This window comes from Hoplias malabaricus, chromosome 4 (genome assembly GCF_029633855.1).
Source record: "Hoplias malabaricus isolate fHopMal1 chromosome 4, fHopMal1.hap1, whole genome shotgun sequence".
In the NCBI taxonomy this organism is placed as follows: Eukaryota; Metazoa; Chordata; class Actinopteri; order Characiformes; family Erythrinidae; genus Hoplias; species Hoplias malabaricus.
This window is the reverse complement of record NC_089803.1, coordinates 20211926-20230745: the sequence shown is the minus strand read 5'-3', so window position 1 is coordinate 20230745 and position 18820 is coordinate 20211926. Positions and strand designations below refer to the sequence as shown.

Sequence of the window (18820 nt, the reverse complement as noted above, 5' to 3'; positions counted from 1 at the left end):
ACCAACTCCTCACAGACAGTCACCCGGAGGAAACCCACACAGACACAGGGAGAACACACCCCACTCCTCACAGACAGTCACCCGGAGGAAGCCCACACAGACACAGGGAGAACACACCACACTCCTCACAGACAGTCACCTGGAGGAAACCCACACGGACACGGGAAGAACACACCAACTCCTCACAGACAGTCACCCGGAGGAAACCCACACAGACACAGGGAGAACACACCCCACTCCTCACAGACAGTCACCCGGAGGAAGCCCACACAGACACAGGGAGAACACACCACACTCCTCACAGACAGTCACCCGGAGGAAGCCCACACAGACACAGGGAGAACACACCCCACTCCTCACAGACAGTCACCCGGAGGAAACCCACACAGACACAGGGAGAACACACCCCACTCCTCACAGACAGTCACCCGGAGGAAACCCAAGCAGACACAGGGAGAACATACCCCACTCCTCACAGACAGTCACCCGGAGGAAACCCATACAGACACAGGGAGAACATACCCCACTCCTCACAGACAGTCACCCGGAGGAAACCCAAGCAGACACAGGGAGAACACACCACACTCTTTACAGACAGTCATCCGAAGGAAACCCACGCAGACACAGGGAGAACACACCACACTCCTCACAGACAGTCACCCGGAGGAAACCCACGCAGACACGAGGAGAATACACCACACTCCTCAAAGACAGTCACCCGGAGGAAACCCACGCGGACACAGGGAGAACACAACAAATTCCTCACACAGAGTCAACTGGCGCGGGAATCGAACCCACAACCTCCAGATCCCTGGAACTGTGTGACTGCGACACCTACTTGCTGCACCACCAATGCCACCCTATAGATATTATATGAAGTTCAGAAGTTCCATGACAACATCTGTGACTGAGAAATGAATTGAAATTTGCAAAAGGCCCTGTAAACAAATCTTATTAAGTGGTATACTTTAATTGATTCAGAAAGGATGTCACCAGCAGGGTTCCATAAAGGCCCCATAGGCCTCTTCACCCATTACTAACTAGGTATTCAGATAAAAGGGTGTCCTGCAACTTTTGACCCAACCTGTGTGTGCATATGTGTAATATATATATATATATAATTTTAAAAGTATATTTTTGTTATTATTCATCATCTCATGGTTTAACAGATATTTATGTTATTAATAGTATTAATGATGATGATGATGATGATTGTTGTTGTTGATGGTGATGGAGATGATCAGTGAAAGGGCTGTAGGACTGTGTGATGACCTTCTGTGGTGAAGTTGAGGAGTTATTAAAGGAGGCTGGTTATGCTGCCGCTTAGTGAAGTCTGGTCACGTTTCCCTTCGCTGTGCTCGGTGTGTCTATGTTCTCTCCCCTTGTGTCTTTAATTTCTCCTCCGCAATGCAAACCTTTCTCATCCACCACCAGCTCCTCCACCACCACCACCACCGTCATCTTCATCATCTTCCTCATCCTCCTCCTCATCATCATCGGTCGCTGCTCTTTGATGTGTAGGCGCAGTGTGCGCATGCGCGCCTCATTGCCTCCACTGCGCTGGAGTAAGTTGGTCGTGCGCTGCGTTCTGCAGGTCCCTCAGCAGAACTGTTGCAATGGAGAGGATGAGGAAAACACACTGCATCTTCCTGCTGTGTCCTCTGATCATGACTGCCGTGTGCGCGCAGAGGTAAAGGCAAACACACCCGTGTGGATCTAGACTTCACAGCGTCATGCGTTGGGGATTTGTTATTCTTTTTTTTTCCAGGTCTATTTCTCAGCACTTAACGCGCGTCTCCGTCTCCTGACGTTATAACGTGTTCATTTCTTTATTCCAGCAACAGAGACCCCAGCAACATGCCCGTGGTCAAAGACACGGTGGATAGACTCATGAAGGGATACGACATTCGACTGAGGCCGGATTTTGGAGGTAACTGCTCTTCAATTCAGCACCATTTTCTTCATCATCTTCTCGTTCATTTTTTTCTCCATTATATTTATAATCATTCTCTCCCTCCTCTCGGTTTCTGACGCGCAGCGCGCACCCAGAGACTTACGCAAACCTTCTTCATTCATGACAGTCACGCATGCATGCAAATCCCCCCTCCGTGTGCTTTTCATCCACAATAAAACTTCCCCATCCTCGCATTTTTAACATCTCCTACTTTGCCCAGCCCCGCTCTGTTGAATGCACGCGACCCTCTGTCAGCCGCCCAGCCAATCAACAGTTAAACCCCAAGACCCCCGGCCGCTGGAGACGAGGAGCTGCGTTTAACACTTGCCACTGGATTCACAGTTTTGTGGATTCACGCGCTGTGTGCTTTTCCCCACCCGCATTCCGACAGGCCACGCCCCCTGCTCTGCCATTGGTCGGCGGCGTCCTGCCTCCCGCGCTACCATTCGTTACTAACGCACAGTCTTTCGTTCTAGGGCGGAGCACTAATTGTGCTAATTTGCATAAAGCGTCTGAAGCGATAAAAGACTAAAGGTTTTCATTTGAATCTGCTTTTCAGGGCTAACATGCAAATTAAGAGTTTTCGACTTTTTTTTAAATAAAACATAAAATCTACTTAAATATTTAAGAGACATTTTACGCAGATATAAACATTTAGAGAATATTAACTTTTGGCCAAAGGATTTGTGAGATATTTAATGCAAATTAGGATCTGCAATGCCATGCCCTTATAAGGAAATGAAGGTCTGATCTCAATATGTCTATGAAAAAAAGGATATAAAAAGCATTTAAAAATATACAGCTATCAATCTGTGTGGTAACAATAGAAAAGATATGTTTTATGAAATGTGCATGATGCTCTGGATGTGGTGGAAATCACTGCTGCAGTGGGAGAATCTGTTGCTGTTATATAATGTTGTTTGTGTTTCACAGTAGACGTTCTTTCATGTGAAGTTATTTTGTTTGTTCAGAAATGTTAAGAAGCTATTAGCACCATTCATATTTTGTAATTCCACCTCATAATACAGAGGATTGGGGGCTATTCAGAGGAAAATTCAAATTCTGTGCTTTGTTGCTTATCATAATACAGTGGTATAGCCGTCCTGTACTCGTAGTCTGGGCATGACACCGATGCTGCTTTCTGTTTGAACCCGGATGTTAGAAATTCTGATTTCCAAGTAGGAAATTTCAACTCCCAAAACTCTAATTTCCTACCTGGACTTCAAGAGAGCTTAACAGACCCTGAGTACAGAATCCAAGATGGCTGTCTCCATCAGAGTGTAAAACAGAATTTTTTAGCACTTCTATCTATTTGTGTCTCATTAAATCAGTCTTACGCACAGCACTGTCTAACTGTGGATGGGTTTCCATGGTGTTTGGATAATGCGCTGTTATCAGCTGATATCACTAACAATGCTAACCAGGAACAAGCTAGCATAGAAAACCTATGGCATAGGGTTTCTAAATATTTAATTGGAACGAAGTCAGCTCTGGTGTAACATCATTCTCAGCTCAGATTTATGAGGTAAAAGGAATGCAGCTTGACTCCAATGGTCTACTGTAGCGCAGGAGAGCGGGCCTTGTTTTTCACTTGTGTGTAATTTTGTTTATAATTTTTAAGCTCTAGAATACTTCATTTAGGCTATATTTGCGCGCTTGTGTTTCAGATTAATTTGTTCTGTTCCTATTACTATTATTTATTTTTAGAGAATGTTTTTATAATGTTGATTTTTTAATTTTTTAATACGTATTTTTTATGTGTTTTGTTTAAATATTTCTTTAAACAATATCTAATGTTTTAGTACACTGGCTTGTTTCTTTATTTATTATTATTATTATTATTATTATTATTATTATCCAATAGCGGCGCTGAAGGGCGGGTTCTAGAACCGCTTATAATCGCTTCGCATCCTGAAACAGCGAGTGTGAACTGCGAGCCAATCGTATCGCAGGAGGGGCGGGGCGTTCGCGTTCTAGAACAGCGGGGTCTGAACTAGCGGCCAATCGCAGCTCGGGAGGGGCGGGACTTTGTCGGAATACGGGTGAGAAAGGAAAGGCAACGCCGTGTTTGTTCACCTCCAGCCGAAATGGGGTTTGTAACAAAATCAACAGTTTTCATGCGCAGTGCCACGTGAATGTAGGGTGCTGGGGTTTAGCCAGAGTCTAATGAGCCGGGCTCATTTAACCAAGGCTCGCTCAGCTCTCCCACTGCCTGCGCTGCTCTGTTGGGCTTCTGTTGGTGATGAAATGCTGGTTTTCTCTTTTTTTAGGGGCTCCTGTGGCGGTGGGGATGAACATAGACATTGCCAGCATTGACATGGTGTCAGAAGTAAACATGGTATGTAACATGGCAGTGTTTCTTTCCTGTTTATTGATCTCTGTTGCTATATTTAATGGCCATCACAGCTGTTTCATGTAAACACAGTGTCCTCGCTCCATTCACACTGACTGTCCACCATGTTCTCTTGTCATAAGGGTGTCAACAAGACGTCCTAAGAGTGTCATAAGGCCGCCTTAAACACCAGCAATCGATTTCATTCCCAAATCCCAGTGTTTTTCTCCTCCACCCTATCCAGTACTATAACTAACAATAGCAGATCCAAAATATCTTTGAAGGGATGATTTAAAGGTGTCAGGGATGACATTAACATTGCCCAAAATGGTGGTTCCAACCACAATGACTTGTACTAAGGCTGTCAATAGGATGGCAAAGCCTTCAGCCATTATTTCAAGACTTTCTCTATGTTTGTGCTCAGTCCAAGATGGCGGTTATAAATAGACTGTATAACCACCATCTTTGTCATAAGAGAGTCAAAATAATGAATTACGGTTGGGCTTAGTATAGCACAGCCTTCCTTATGACAACAGCTATTGGCCTAATTGCAGTTTGTCTGTGGTTTTACTACTGCTGCTACCTGCACACACGTGTCACAGTCTTCATGTCTCCGCAGCAGGGTGCTGAGAATGGTCTTATCATTGACTTAGGGATGGTATAAGCATCAGCAGTGCCTCATGGGTTGTTTTGAAACACAGTGTGTCTATCCTCTGTCTAAGATGGTGGCTCAAAATAGTTAGCGCATGTAGAAATAAACACTGGCCTCCTGTCGTAAGGATGTCAACAGTGGTGTCATGGGCTTGTCATAAGGAAGACATAAGCATCAGCTGTGCTCCAAAGCAGAGTGGTTCCTATCTTCGGCCCAAGACCAGGGATATTATAAATAGCTGCTCTATATGCCATCTTATGCAATTTAAATATAAAGAGAGTGTTTTAAAGTTATCATACGCATGCTATTAGTGGGTGTTTGTTGCACAACACACAGTGCTTTTCATCTTCTTGTCATATGGGTGTCACAAGGATGTCCCACCGTTGTGATAAGGACGGTGTTAGTGGGTGGTAGTCATGCTGTCTCCGAAATGGTGCATGGATCAAGACAGCTGGCGATCTTGGTAGGTATAGGAATAACACAGGCTTCCTTATGACAGCTACTGTTTACCTAATTGCTATTTGTCTATGGCTGTTACTATTGCTCAGACGTTTGTCAGCAGTGTTTCCAAAACAGTGTTCTCCATCCTCTGTGCGAGAGGTGCTTAAAATAGACCTAAGGCCTGTCGTAGGGATAGTATAGGCATCAACAGTGCACCACGGGCTCTTCCAAAACTCCTCTGTCCAACGCCAAGGCTCAAAATAGTCTGTAAATACTGGTCTCTTGTCATAAGTGGTGTCCTAAGCTTGTCCCAAGGAGGTAGAGGCAGGGCTCCAAAACACCCCGTCCAAAATGGTGGAACGAGCTAGCTGGCCGTCTCCTCATCATACGCTCCTGAGAAGAACTGCCTGATGAGGATCACATATGTTTTTCCAGTTTGAGGAGTCGAAACAGCTGGATCCCGATGTTAGTCTCCCGCCATGTGGGTGTCAAAAGGATGTCCCAAGGTTGTCCTGAGGTTGTCGTTAGTGTTTTCTGTTCCAAGACAGTGCTCTCTCTCCTGTGTCGAAAATGATGGATCGAAAATACGCGGCCGTCTCTTGTTGCAAGGATGTCAAACATGATGTCCTGAGGACATCATGGGAGCGGGCTTCAGCAGTGAGTGGTTTTCCAATACGATGGATCCAAACAGCTGATCCGAATGTGATTCTCTCTTGTCATAAGGATGTCTTGAGGTTGTCAAGCTTGGCACGTGTGTGTGTGTGTGTTTCTGTAGGATCAGACACATCTGTTCCATGCTTCAAGGATCGTATAAGGATGCCCTAACACTGTCATAAGGAGTCAGTAGTGGCTTATTGTTCCATACCACTGCTTTCTGTCTTCTGTCCAATGCAGTGGCTGGTAATAGCCCATTCAAATGCCACCCCTTGTCATGCGGATGTCAGAAAGATATCTTAGGGTTGTCCTAGACATGCCATATGTGTTTGTCCCTGTTCCAAAACACGGCGCTCCGTGGCTCCTGTCCGCGATGGCCAGAGGAGCTGATCCGAGAGTGATCTCTTGTCAGGAGGGTGTCATAAGCGTTTGCATAGAGCTTCGTGGTGATATTCTGCGCACGCGGAGCCCGGAGGCGCGTGCTGGCGCTGTGCCCGAGCCTCGCGCTACATGATGATTTTGCAAAACTGCAGAAGTTCATTGGCATGCTCGGGCTGAGAGTCTCCTCTCCGCGTTTCACTGCCACGGTGCGTGTTCGCGCGTGTGTGTGCGGGAGCGCGCGCGCGAGCGTGTGTGTGTATGTGTGGAGACTCCATTTGAATTCCGAACACACGCTCTCACACACACATACATTGACGCACTTACGCAAGTTTGTTTTCACGCTTTGTGGGGACCTTACGTAGATGTGTATATTTTGTGGAGAAATGCCTTTTCTATTCCTTGTCCGTAAGCGACATTAGCCTAAGCCTAACCCTAATCATAACCCTAACACTGAAATCTAACCTTGTTATTGGGACAAGCCTTTGGTCCCCACAAGTAGGAGCAGTCCCCTCAGTGTGTCTAAACAGGCTTCGGTCCCCACAACGTTATATATTCCTGCTACACACACACACACACACACACATACAGAGGCTCTGGCGCGCGCTGGTTCCTGCGAGTTTGAGCGTCAGTGAGAGGGGGGCAGCAGCAGAACGACCCTTGCCATCGCACGTGCACGCGGAGACACAAAAGACCGAGCGGCGGACCGGGTTTCACTCGCGAAATTCGTAGTTCAAGGTGATCCTTCCCTTCTCAAGGAGAACCACTTCACGTGGCAACGCCGAACGGGCCACGTGGTCATTTCTGAACGCGCATAAATGATGTATGGTATTTGTGTTTGCTGACACGTGCCATTCAGGGTCTGTAAAATGCAAGTATTGATAGACCCCTCCCTCTGCCCCCTTACGTACAAGCGTCTAATTGAATCGAGTAGCGTTTTAAAGGGCAGATCCACCGAGTTTTTTTCTTTTTCTTCAATTTTCTGGCTAATTCAATCTCCAGCCCTGCAGAGTGATGTGATGTGAACCTCTCCCTTCTCCAGGAACTCACAGTCTCAGAAGACTTCACTGTGATGGGGAATGGAAGCAGACATCTGAGAGTTTCATGCCTCTAGAAGCCCACTGTCTGAAAAGATTTGAACAATTTAATATCTTTTATTAAAAGATAGACGCATAATTACAGGTAGTTTCCATTACTTACGCCTTGATCTTAGAACATTTCTATGAGGATCTGATGGCAGTCAGCCACAATAACATTAGTGGGGTCCGGTGCGTATGTTGGATGATTAGGTGTGGATCACAAGCCTCATTTAAACTCAACCTAGATGTATATTATGGAGCTCCATCATCACTGCAGATGATACAGTAACACTGCTTCACAGCCTGTATGCTGTAGCATTGGGCATAGCTGCTCGAGATGAGGGTGTGTACTTGAGCTTTGCCTGACGTAAACAAGGACTACTGACGTGCAGACTGACCAATTAAATGTTTACACAGAAGGTTATCGACCAATAACGGTAGCTCTACAGTCAGACCGTCCAATCAGAAGTTTTTAGGCTACTACACCACGCCCCCTTCTCACTCAAGCGAACCAATCGGAGTAGGGGAGGGCGGGACTAGTTTGTGAACGAAACGCTTCTCGAAGTTCTATGTAAACTCTAGAAAAACAAAACCCCGGACGTTTGTGAAATTCCGCCCGGGCATTTTTTAAAGTCTAAAAAAGAGGACATGTCCGGGTAAAAGAGTACGTCTGGTCACCCTGGTGTCACATACATTTGAACATGTAGTACATGCAGAAAAATGAGTGCAGAAAAATATATATATTTTGTTTATATTTCCATGGTCTACATTACTGATAATAACACCTTTTCCAGTTGTTTCCAATAGCTCTGATTGTGTTGTATAGAGCCTGACGTCTGGTTACCATTCGCCTGACCCTCTCTCTACAGCAAACCACTTCACTTCCAACCACTCTGAATTATCTCATTTAAGTCTGAGTTGCCAAATTACTTTTAGTACTGAGTGTTTGGAAAATATATGAAATTCCTCAGTGAAACAAAGGCCTGGTGGGTGTCCCAGTTGTGTGCTACACACTAAAACGTACTCAGAAGTAGTATGTACTACATACTAATATAATTAGTATGGGCTTGGCAGGTTAGAAAAGATATGAATGTACCGCTGCGCTTCACATTAACAGAGAATGATAAAGCATTGCTGTGCCAAAACATGACGTTACAACCCGCCGTCGCTTGCTTACACAGTCCAAATCAGACCGAGGACACAGATTAATGACATAAATAACTCCTCCCTCTCCATTTCACACTGCATTGTGGGTACATTACTGTGCCTTGTTACCGAACTCAAACTCAGACCAGTTTAATGTATGTATTGTGGATATTTGCGTACTCTTAACCAGGTAGAGTTTGTGTATGCAATTAGGACACGCCCATGCTAATAACCAGACTCCTACCAACCAAGCTCCTTTAGCGCCCCTGTTGGCCATAGTGTGTCACACTCCCTGTGATCATAAGGAAATATGTATGGTGGTGAAATGAAAGATTTATGTGTGCAACTGATTGCAGCTTTATGGTTGCAGTGAGCTGATGAAGCAGTTTAATCTCCCAGAGAGCCTGAGGTTCACGTTTCATTTACTAATAAATGAGCTGAGGTCGTTGGTTTATTTTTTAATAATGGCACTGATGGGTAAACACGGTGGGAAAGGGCTTAATTAAATCATTTTATTATTGCTTTGATAAAGGCACGTGCGTTTTATTTCCTTTCTTTCTTTCTTTCTTTCTTTCTATTTTCTGTAAGGCATTTATATGTAGAGAGGGTAATGTATTGTTTGTATAGGCATATTGTTATTTTAATATTGATGGCAATAATCTATAGCCGTGTATGAGTAATATATTCAGAATAATACCCATAACACAGCTGTTGCCAAGCAATATTTTTTTGTTGTTGTTGTTGTTTTTTTTTACAGTTTAAATCCTATTAGATTCACTGTAGCCATGGAGTCCAGGACCTGTCAGTTAACTCTAATGCATGCAGTTTGCTGGAGGGCATCAGATTGTTTTTAAAGAGTAGTTTTTTTCAAATCAGTAGTAAATATCCCTGTTGTAAACATGGTCACTATTTGATTTACATGCATCATGCTGTGTACAGTTCTCCTTGACATAGTTTTACCATGTATTCATAGCAGTACTGATTCTGAAGAGCACTGAAAAGGGCAGTTTTGGGCCTTTACGGTAATGTACAGAATCATTTAGTGTTTTTAATATGACTTGAGAAGTACAGGAGGTTTTTCATCTAACTCAAGCAAAGACAGTTCCTTGGGTGTTCATGGAACTATACAGAAGAATACTAGGAGAACCTTTTTAGGGTGAAGGGCATGAGCAGCAATACTCAGGAAGAATGAGTTGGTTTATCTCAATTAATGCAACGCAGGGCAGCACACACTGATCATTTTCATCACAGGATACTTGTCTTAATTGGTTATTGATATTGATAGTACTTAAAAAAATGGATATATATATATATATATATATATATTCATTCATTCATTCATTAACTGTAACCCTTATCCAGTTCAGGGTCGCGGTGGGTCCAGAGCCTACCTGGAATCATTGGGCGCAAGGCAGGAACACACCCTGGAGGGGGCGCCAGTCCTTCACAGGGCAAAACACACACTTTCACTCACACACTCACACCTACAGACACTTTTGAGTCGCCAATCCACCTACCAACGTGTGTTTTTAGACTGTGGGAGGAAACCGGATTTGGAAAAATGTGTTCTCCTCCTTTGCCGGCGTATATAATAACTGTGATTTTGCTGCGCTCGTCACTTTTTAGAAATTACACAGAAAACGACTTAAGAAATGTTAATAATGTTTTTAAAATCAAATTTTATATGAAAAAAATGAGAGAAACGAAAGTAAAATAGTCTTTATAAGTTAGTCACTGTAATGTTTACTAAATATTTAACAGTAATTTGTTTCATTACTTCGTTACAGAAAAATGTAATAACATTACTGTAACACCTTCCTTCGTACTGCGTTACACTCAACACCGCTGTACAGTGTAGTAAATAATATCGCTGTTCTCCATGTGTCAGACCAGGTTTGATTTGCCAATTGGGCAAGCACACTACACTTTACCAGTAGATGGTACAAAGTAAATGCTTAATTGAATCTTCTGCAATGCAGCATGTAAGAGTTTGCATGCACACAATAATCTGATTACTTCAGAAAATCGAGTCTACATGAGTCACTCAGTAATCGGACTGAAACGCCTTGGTACAGTTTTTTTTATTAAATCAGAGTAGTTTTACTAATAAATATCTATTTATGAATTCATATGACTCTATGTTGCATACAATTGGGGCATTTGTAGCTGTTGTCATCAGATGAGAATAGAGAAAGTGTAGCTCTGATTAGCTGTGGTTATGAAACGCGCAGTCCCAGAGTGTGAGTTTTGTCCAGCAATTTAGCGTTGGACTCTGTCATCATGAACCCCCTGTAGCTCTTTCAGCTTCATGGAGAAAATCCGTGGCTCCACAATAATAACCACAAAGCCCCAGGTGAGGTTTAGGCGCTAGAGCTGTTCTTTTGACCTTTATATCTCTGTCTGTCCGTGATGCAGCTTAAAACCCGCTCATCCAGAAATCATGAACTTTGCCAATCTTTACATTATTTATCACGTGTAGAACCGTGACCCTGAAAATGACTGAGTGGGAAAGACGGCGATGAGGATGATGATGAAAACTGTTTAAACGCTACTATCTTTAAAGGGAGTTAATGTTATTATTACACACACACACACACACACACACACACACACACACACACATACACACACTGGTGGTCATGCCATGGACACACTTTTCCTGTTCATTGCATATGGTAACAATCACATAAATCTATAAATATAATAAAAATATTATTATATTAATAACAAAGTCATTATTGTTATTGTTAAATCATAATTACATTGATTTATATTTTACAGTTAACAAGTTTGCCACAGTTCCAAATAACCATCAGATGTGTGTGTGTGTGTGTGTGTGTGTGTGTGAATTAATAAAAGTTAGGTGTGTATAAGATGTTGGGGATGTGTGGGGATTCATTACAATCCATTAGAGAAGCGCTGATAGGATTCTCATTCTTCTCTGTTTGAGGTAACAGAGAGATGTTATTACCCAGAAGAATTAAAGGCTCTGTGGATGCAAAGCTGATTTTGAAACTCTTTCCTTTTTAAACAGTGTATCTGTGCAGCCTGAAGCCGAGAGGAGGAACTGACAGGGCTTAACGTCAAAACAGATGATGAGGTCAAATGTTCAGTTTTACTTCTCTCTCTCTCTCTCTCTCTCCCTCATGTGGATCATGTGAGGAACTCATTAGTCCAGTGAGGTTCTTTAGCAGTGGACAGCTGGATGGTCTCCCAATTAAAAGCAGAACAAATGCCGTAGGTGAAGAGCGAGGGCTGCAGGCCCCACTGCCTCCACCACTGTCCCTCTGGATACTGGATTTTAGAGCATCTCTCTGTTTCTCTCTCTCTCTCTCTCAAACACACACACACTCTTCCATTCCTCTCTATTTTGTCTTTCTCCCTTTTTCTTTCTCTGTGTTCTTTCTTTTTCTCTCTATCTTTCTGTTTTCCCCTCTTTTTTGTGATCATTCTCTTTATCTCACTCTCACTGTATTTCTCCCACTTTCTCTCTTTTTATCTCATTTAATTTCTTTTATATGCCTCTCTCCCTCTTTTTCTCTCTCTTTCTCCTCCTCTATTTGCATCTCTTTCTCTTGTCTCCCACATTCTCCTTTCTCTCTTTTTCTCACTTTGTCTCACTCAGCCTCTCTTTTTTGCCTCTCTTTTTTTCTCTGTCATTTAGGCTCTACTCTTTTCTGTTCATTCTCTCTGTCTCTCTCTCTCCCTGTCCCTCTGTTGTCTCTGATGTGAACGTGAGTGTGTTTGTTGTGCTTGGTGAAGGTAGTTCTGCGTGACCAAAGGTCAGTGGTGGCGTGGGGCGATGTAGATCCTTGGGCCATCCTGCCTTCCCTCTGCCATCAAGTCTTGACATTAAAATGGAGGTTATTTTTGGACAAAGCAAATGCAGGGCTGCGCTCTCTCTCTCTCTCTCTCTCTCTCTCTCTCTCTCCCTCACTCTGCTGACTCACAGGAGTTTAGAAACGCAAATGGGACGTTATGGTAATATCCTGATCGATCTCCTCACCATGGATCTGCTACTGGGCTGAAGGCCAGGCCTCTAACAGCTCACTGACCCACCCAGAACAGCTCCTCCAGGTTTACAGCAGATCAAGGGGCCGGAGCACTGCTATATCTTTGCATTTGGAACAAAACCTTCAAAAAAAAACCCTCCATTTTTGTTTTATTATATTTAAATATAATATTGCTGTGCAAAGACAAACGTGTGTCTCCAAAATAGTTACTTTATAGTGAAAGGGAAAACAATCTCTTTAACTTTCAATGAAATTAAATGTATAAAGATTTTATTCCAAGTAATCAAAACATTTCTATTGGTCCATTCATCATGACATTTTTCACAAAATGATAAGGACAACGGCTGTGTTCAAATGATCAAATGACCAAAATGGAGATTCATGTTGTTCTTTGGACAGCGGTGATAAATTGAATCACCCTGCTGCCCTTTACACTGTGTGGAAAACTCATGATGAATGAATAGAAATCCTACAAATGTTGCTCGGATTACAATGATTGGCTCTTCTGTGCAGACCCACTAACCAATCATTATTCCCCATGGCACCACACAAAAATCACAGTGAAACTAAACTGTGGGTGTTGCTGGTTCCCACTGCAGGACACACTCTGTTTTTACTTCACACAGTGGTTTGGGTGTATCACTTTGTATTGGCTGTATTTTAGAAAGTGTTGTACATAATATGGAAAGATTCATGAGGAGCTGTGTGTGTGAATGCACACATCCGCAACATTAGTTCCGGATGTTTCAAAGACTTTATCCTCCTAGATAGTCTCTACTAAATGCTCTGGGTGCAGTCTGAGCGAGAGCATGTGTGAACAGAGCCGCTAATATCCCGGAGGATCTGCTGCTCATGCTGCAGAAGTGCCTGAATCATAAGGAACATTTTTTTGCTGCAAGAAAGCTGTGTGCTACATGTATGAAAGGACCACTCAGGGACATCTCTGGACCTGATACTCTGGAGTTTTTCCAGAGTTAATATGTGAAAGAGGCTTTAAAATTGTGAATGTCTTCATAAACAATGTGATGGGAGATATGGCCAATGTGTCCAGAGATAACCCCTCAGCGAAGTCAGAATGGTTGCAGAACAGTCCAAAATTTAAGGCACCTTATAGAACAGAGTGTGTACATCCTCTGTCAACGTGAATGGGACAACAGCTTAGAACCGTGTAAATCACAGAGACCACAGTGGAACACTCTGAAAGGGGGGCGGGCTTTTTCAACAGTGTGAATTAGAGGAGCGTTTTGGAGTCGCACTGAGGCACAGCCCAGTGTCTGGGTCTGTTAGTGTTTGGTGAAGAAAGTTGGCTGGTGCTTCGGGGAGTTACAGAGCTTTGGGATGTTCCCCGTGCTTCATTCGCTGTCGTGATGCATGGAACAGGATCTAGTGAAAGTGTAATTAGTCCCTTTTAAAAAAAAAGGTCCAAATAGACTTGTACTAGCTCATGGGGTAAATAATTACCAGGGCGGAAACGTTGCCTTTATAATGATCATTATCTTGACGAGCATTAATTCCTTATTTGAATGAGAGGTGTGGCCGTCCAACCAGAGGCCAGCGAGGCTCCAAGAAAAGGACGAGACAGAGGCTGGGAGGAATTTGTGTACGTTCTGGACAAATAGCCATTAATTAGGAATCAGTAAAAGCCTAGCTTTTATCAGATGCAGGGTTTGTTCAATTCCAGATGAAAAAGCTCTCATGTTATTTTAACTTATTGTTGCTATGACAACACCTTTCCTCTCAGAAAACGTGAGGTTTAAGATGGCTCATCTCTCTCTCTCTCTCTCTCTCTCTCTGAGATGCATTTTTAAGTACTTAGATATTGATTCTCGTTTGACTTCTTGTGTTAGTGCTTGCCTTTGCCCTCTACATGACCTTTACACTGCTGTGTACATTTTTTAAAGTAACACTGTTACAGATTAATTCCTTGTGTTTGTATGAGCTTTACGTTACACTGTATGCACTGATAGAAGACTATTCATTACATTTCATAAGCGCTCGGTTAAACTTTCCCTTCTGTGTTGTGGGCCTGTTTGCAAAGACTTTTCCTTCCAGCTTGTACAAACAGTACATTTGGTGCTTCAGAGCTGATCAGGATATTGGCTGCTGGGTTTTGCAGAGCTCCGTCCATGAATTCGAGAAGCTCACACACCCTAAAATGTTTTCCTCCAGGTTTATTGCAGATAAAATTCCAGGAACACTCTTCTATCGGGCCATAACCTCACACAGTGTCATTGCCACTCTGTCACCGCTGCAGTCCCTTAAAGTGTAAATGTATCATTCAAGTTATTACCTTAACACTTGTTATTCATTCACTACAAATGGGGACATGCAGGGTCTTCTAAGCTTTCATAAAACACATAAGATCTGTGTAAAAGTGTAGTTATTGTCTTTGTTTAAGTTTTGATTGGAAATAAAGGGGTTAAGTTTTGGTTGAGGGCGGTCCAGTGGCGCTGAAAGTGGTCTTTTTGGCACACAGCTCTAGCATCTGGGAGTTCTGGGATGGATTCTCACATTGGGTCACTGTCTGTGAGCAGTTGTGTTCACACTGTGTCTGCGTGGGTTTTTTCCAGGTGCTCTACAGTCAGTAAACACACATGTTGTAACACTGTATAAAGAAATGTGGAAACATTTATTTGTCGTGGTACAACAATATATATGTTTCACACATTGTCATCCATAGAAATGAACACACACACATACACACACACACACACGTCCATTCACTCAGTAAACTCAGAGAAGGAAAAGCGCTATCCTCCTCCCTCAACATCAATGGCTGAGGCTAAGGCATCTAACACCCAACTGCTCCCCAGGTGCTGGGGATGGCTTCCGCCGCTCTGTGTGTGTGTGTGTGTGTGTTCACTGCCCCTAGTGTGTGTATGTTTGTGTGTTATGTTCTGCAGTGGACAGGTGTACGTTCCTGTTTTTGTTCCTGCTATGCACCCAATGATTAAGCTCTGGACCCACCGTAACCTTGATCACGTTAGATTAACTAACTTACGTGACTTTTGGCTGGTGCTGTGTTCTGTTTCTCTGATGAATGAAAGCATGTTCATACTGAAAAACTACTCAAAGAGAACTATTCATTTCTGGAAAAGTCTGCTATTAAATGGAATTACATTTGTACCAAATATATTTACCATCATTTGAAACTGGTAAAATGATATTAAAAACTTGGCTTATTTTCCAAACAAAACGGCTTTGCTCCCTCAGTTCATATTGCTCCGTGTTCATTGATATCATTCACCTTCAAGTCACTAACTTTCTTCACTCTACATATCAACACGGTAAGCCATGTCCCCACTGACCTTACCAATGTAATGAGCCCATGGAGCTGGACCTTCTTTTTGAGCCAGTGTGTGTGAGACGTTAATACGTAAAGACATCTGTGGTGGTCCAAATATCTCAGGCCAAATCCAAACCGACAGCTTTGACTGTTGAATGAATATTTCAGACTTTACAAGGCAACTCACAACAGCAGAAGGACACTGTACTGTAGCAGATTTTTTTTCTTTTGGAGCAGTAAAGTGACTTCTTCCATTTGTTACAAACACTATTTTATCAAGTGCAGCTTTAGGATGTGACTGTGGGATATAAAAAGTAGATTTATATTTAGGTTGGGACCAGTTTTGTGAGCAAAAAAACATTACTCTGGTGTATGTCACTGTCTCCAGACATAAGATGCAGTTTTATAGTATTTTCAGCTCTTAGGAGCCACAGTGAAATATGTGAATGTCTGTTTGTAGCTTTGTATAAAACATAAGCATTTGTCTGTTCTTAAATCCACATGGGTGATATAAGACTAAACTGTACATGTACACAAGCCTTAGATTAGTATTAACATAAAATAATAGAGCTGCTAGCAGAAATTAGCATTATTATAGTGTTGGGTATTTTGTGACATAATGGCAATGGATGGGCGGCACGGTGACTCCAGGGATCTGGAGGTTGTGGGTTTAAGTCCTGCTCCGGGTGACTGTCTGTGAGGAGTGTGGTGTGTTCTCCCTGTGTCTGTGTGGGTTTCCTCAGGGTGCTCCGGTTTCCTCCCACAGTCCAAAAACACACGTTGGTAGGTGGATTGGTGACTCAAAAGTGTGAGTGTGTGTCACCCTGTGAAGGACTGGTGCTCCCTCCAGGGTGTGTCCCTGCCTTGCAGCCAGTGATTCCAGGTAGACTCCAGACCCACCGCAACCCTGAACTGGATAATGGTTAAAGAATGAATTAATTAATTATTTAATGACAATGGGTCCTTAAAGATTACGTGGTTAAGTTCAGAATTGACTCTTTCTGTTTGTTTCTTTTACATTTTTAACATCACTGAATCTTAAAAGCCCTCTCATACTACGATAAACATTCCTGACATTTAACTGTCAAATTCCTTATAGCCCAAGTGACAAAATGGCTGTGCGGCTGTAATTTCAGACACCTGCCTTCTGTCTGACGCAGCGAAACCCAGACAGTTAGCCGCACTTTACGTCAGGTATTTAGATTCAAGCACATCTTAGCTGACATTAGCACACTGTCATGTCTGAGCTTTAAAACTATCAGAGATAATGAGACGCCGTTTCTGTTTCTAGCCCGTTAATGTGCCATCTCTATTTGGGCAATTAGGCCATTTTATCAGAATGTGTTAAAGCAGCTGTAAAAACGCAAAGCTCCCATGGGCCTGGATTGGGGGCTAATGCAGTTGCACCCTGGGGTAAAATCATCGCTATTCCCCCTACCAGCCCCCCACCAACCCCCACCCTTCTCCTTTACAACCTCTGTTATTTAGAGGCATGTACTTAAACCACTCATTCGGACAGTTTCCCTGTCGTGACAAATTAATGAGGCCTGCCAGTCCACTGCAGCCGCTTAGAGTGTAGCTCAACTGGGAGAGAGAGGGGGTGAGAGAGAGAGAGAGAGAGAGTTAAGTCATAACTGCACACTATGATACCACCACCAAGTCCTCAATTATCACATTCGTAGATCAAATCCCGAAAAAAAACATGCAGATTTATTTATTTCATTTCTTTAATTGGCTGGAGTCATGCAGAGATGCAGAATAAATAATGATTTATTTGAGGTTTTGGAAAAGTAAATGTTTTGAAGGGGATGGCATGGCGTTCTATGCTTAAGAGCCGTGTGCAGCGTAATTGGCATCGGATTTGGTTTGTGACACCCTGAACTGAGACGTCCCCGTATGTACTCAGTGTGTCAGTCTTCAGTGGGACTGTCCTGACAAATTACACTGTCATTCTGTTACAATATCAGTTTGAGATATTGATCCACGGGCTGCACGAGCAGCTGGCACACACTGTTCTGGGATGGCACTCGGGCCTGTGGGCTGCCCTCGTGTCCTGGCATTTTCAAAAAGAGGGCATATGGTGGAGAGGTATTGATGAATCACTGACCAGACAGTTTATTAGAAACACGTACCTGGCCACTCCGCTTTTGCTCGTGTGTGTGGTTTAGAACTGATTCAGTTCCTCAAAAGGACTTGTCTCTGAAGTGTAATGCCAGTCTTATGAACCACCAAAAGCTATTTGCGTGCAAACGGTGCCCTTCCTTGGGTGCTTTAGCCTGTTAAATGTGAGTGTATGAGTTACAGGCAAGTTCATGAAGTGCTTCCAATTTTAAAAATGTTGGTTAAATCTTGATCATTTGCTTGATAAAGTAATTTGGAATATTTTGAAAACTATGCATGGTTTGTTTTTATAGTCAATTTTATTTCTTTTGTTGATATTTTAAATATTATCATTCATTATCTGTAACCCTTATCCAGTTCAGGGTCGCAGTGGGTCCAGAGCCTACCTGGAATCATTGGGCACAAGGCGGGAATACACCCTGGAGGGGGCGCCAGTCCTTCACAGGGCAACACAGACACACACACATTCACACCTACGAACATGTTTGAGTCGCCAATCCACCTACCAACGTGTGTTTTTGGACTGTGGGAGGAAACCAGAGCACCCGGAGGAAACCCACGCGGACACAGGGAGAACACACCATACTCCTCACAGACAGTCACCCAGAGCGAGACTCGAACCCACAACCTCCGGGTCCCTGGAGCTGTGTGACTGTGACACTATATATATATATTTGTGTGTGTGTATGTGTGTTTTGTTTGGTATTTTTAAATCAGTAATAGCAAGTGTAATCAACAGTGAAAGTCAAATGCAATTACAGACT

General features: G+C 43.2%; 1 protein-coding gene across 2 annotated transcripts in view; it reads left to right on the top strand.

Annotated features, from left to right (window-relative positions):
* Positions 1–1514: 1514 nt before the first annotated feature.
* The window catches only part of gabrb2a (gamma-aminobutyric acid type A receptor subunit beta2a), an 80569-nt gene continuing 63263 nt past the window's right edge, over positions 1515–18820 (top strand). The window contains exons 1-3 of one of the 2 annotated variants that reach the window (XM_066669089.1): positions 1515–1690; positions 1839–1930; positions 4225–4292. In XM_066669089.1, coding sequence (XP_066525186.1) covers positions 1617–1690; positions 1839–1930; positions 4225–4292 — 234 coding nt within the window. In that variant the 5' untranslated portion in view covers positions 1515–1616. The remainder of the gene's footprint in view (positions 1691–1838; positions 1931–4224; positions 4293–18820) is intronic. The other variant, XM_066669088.1, reaches the window with a different exon arrangement.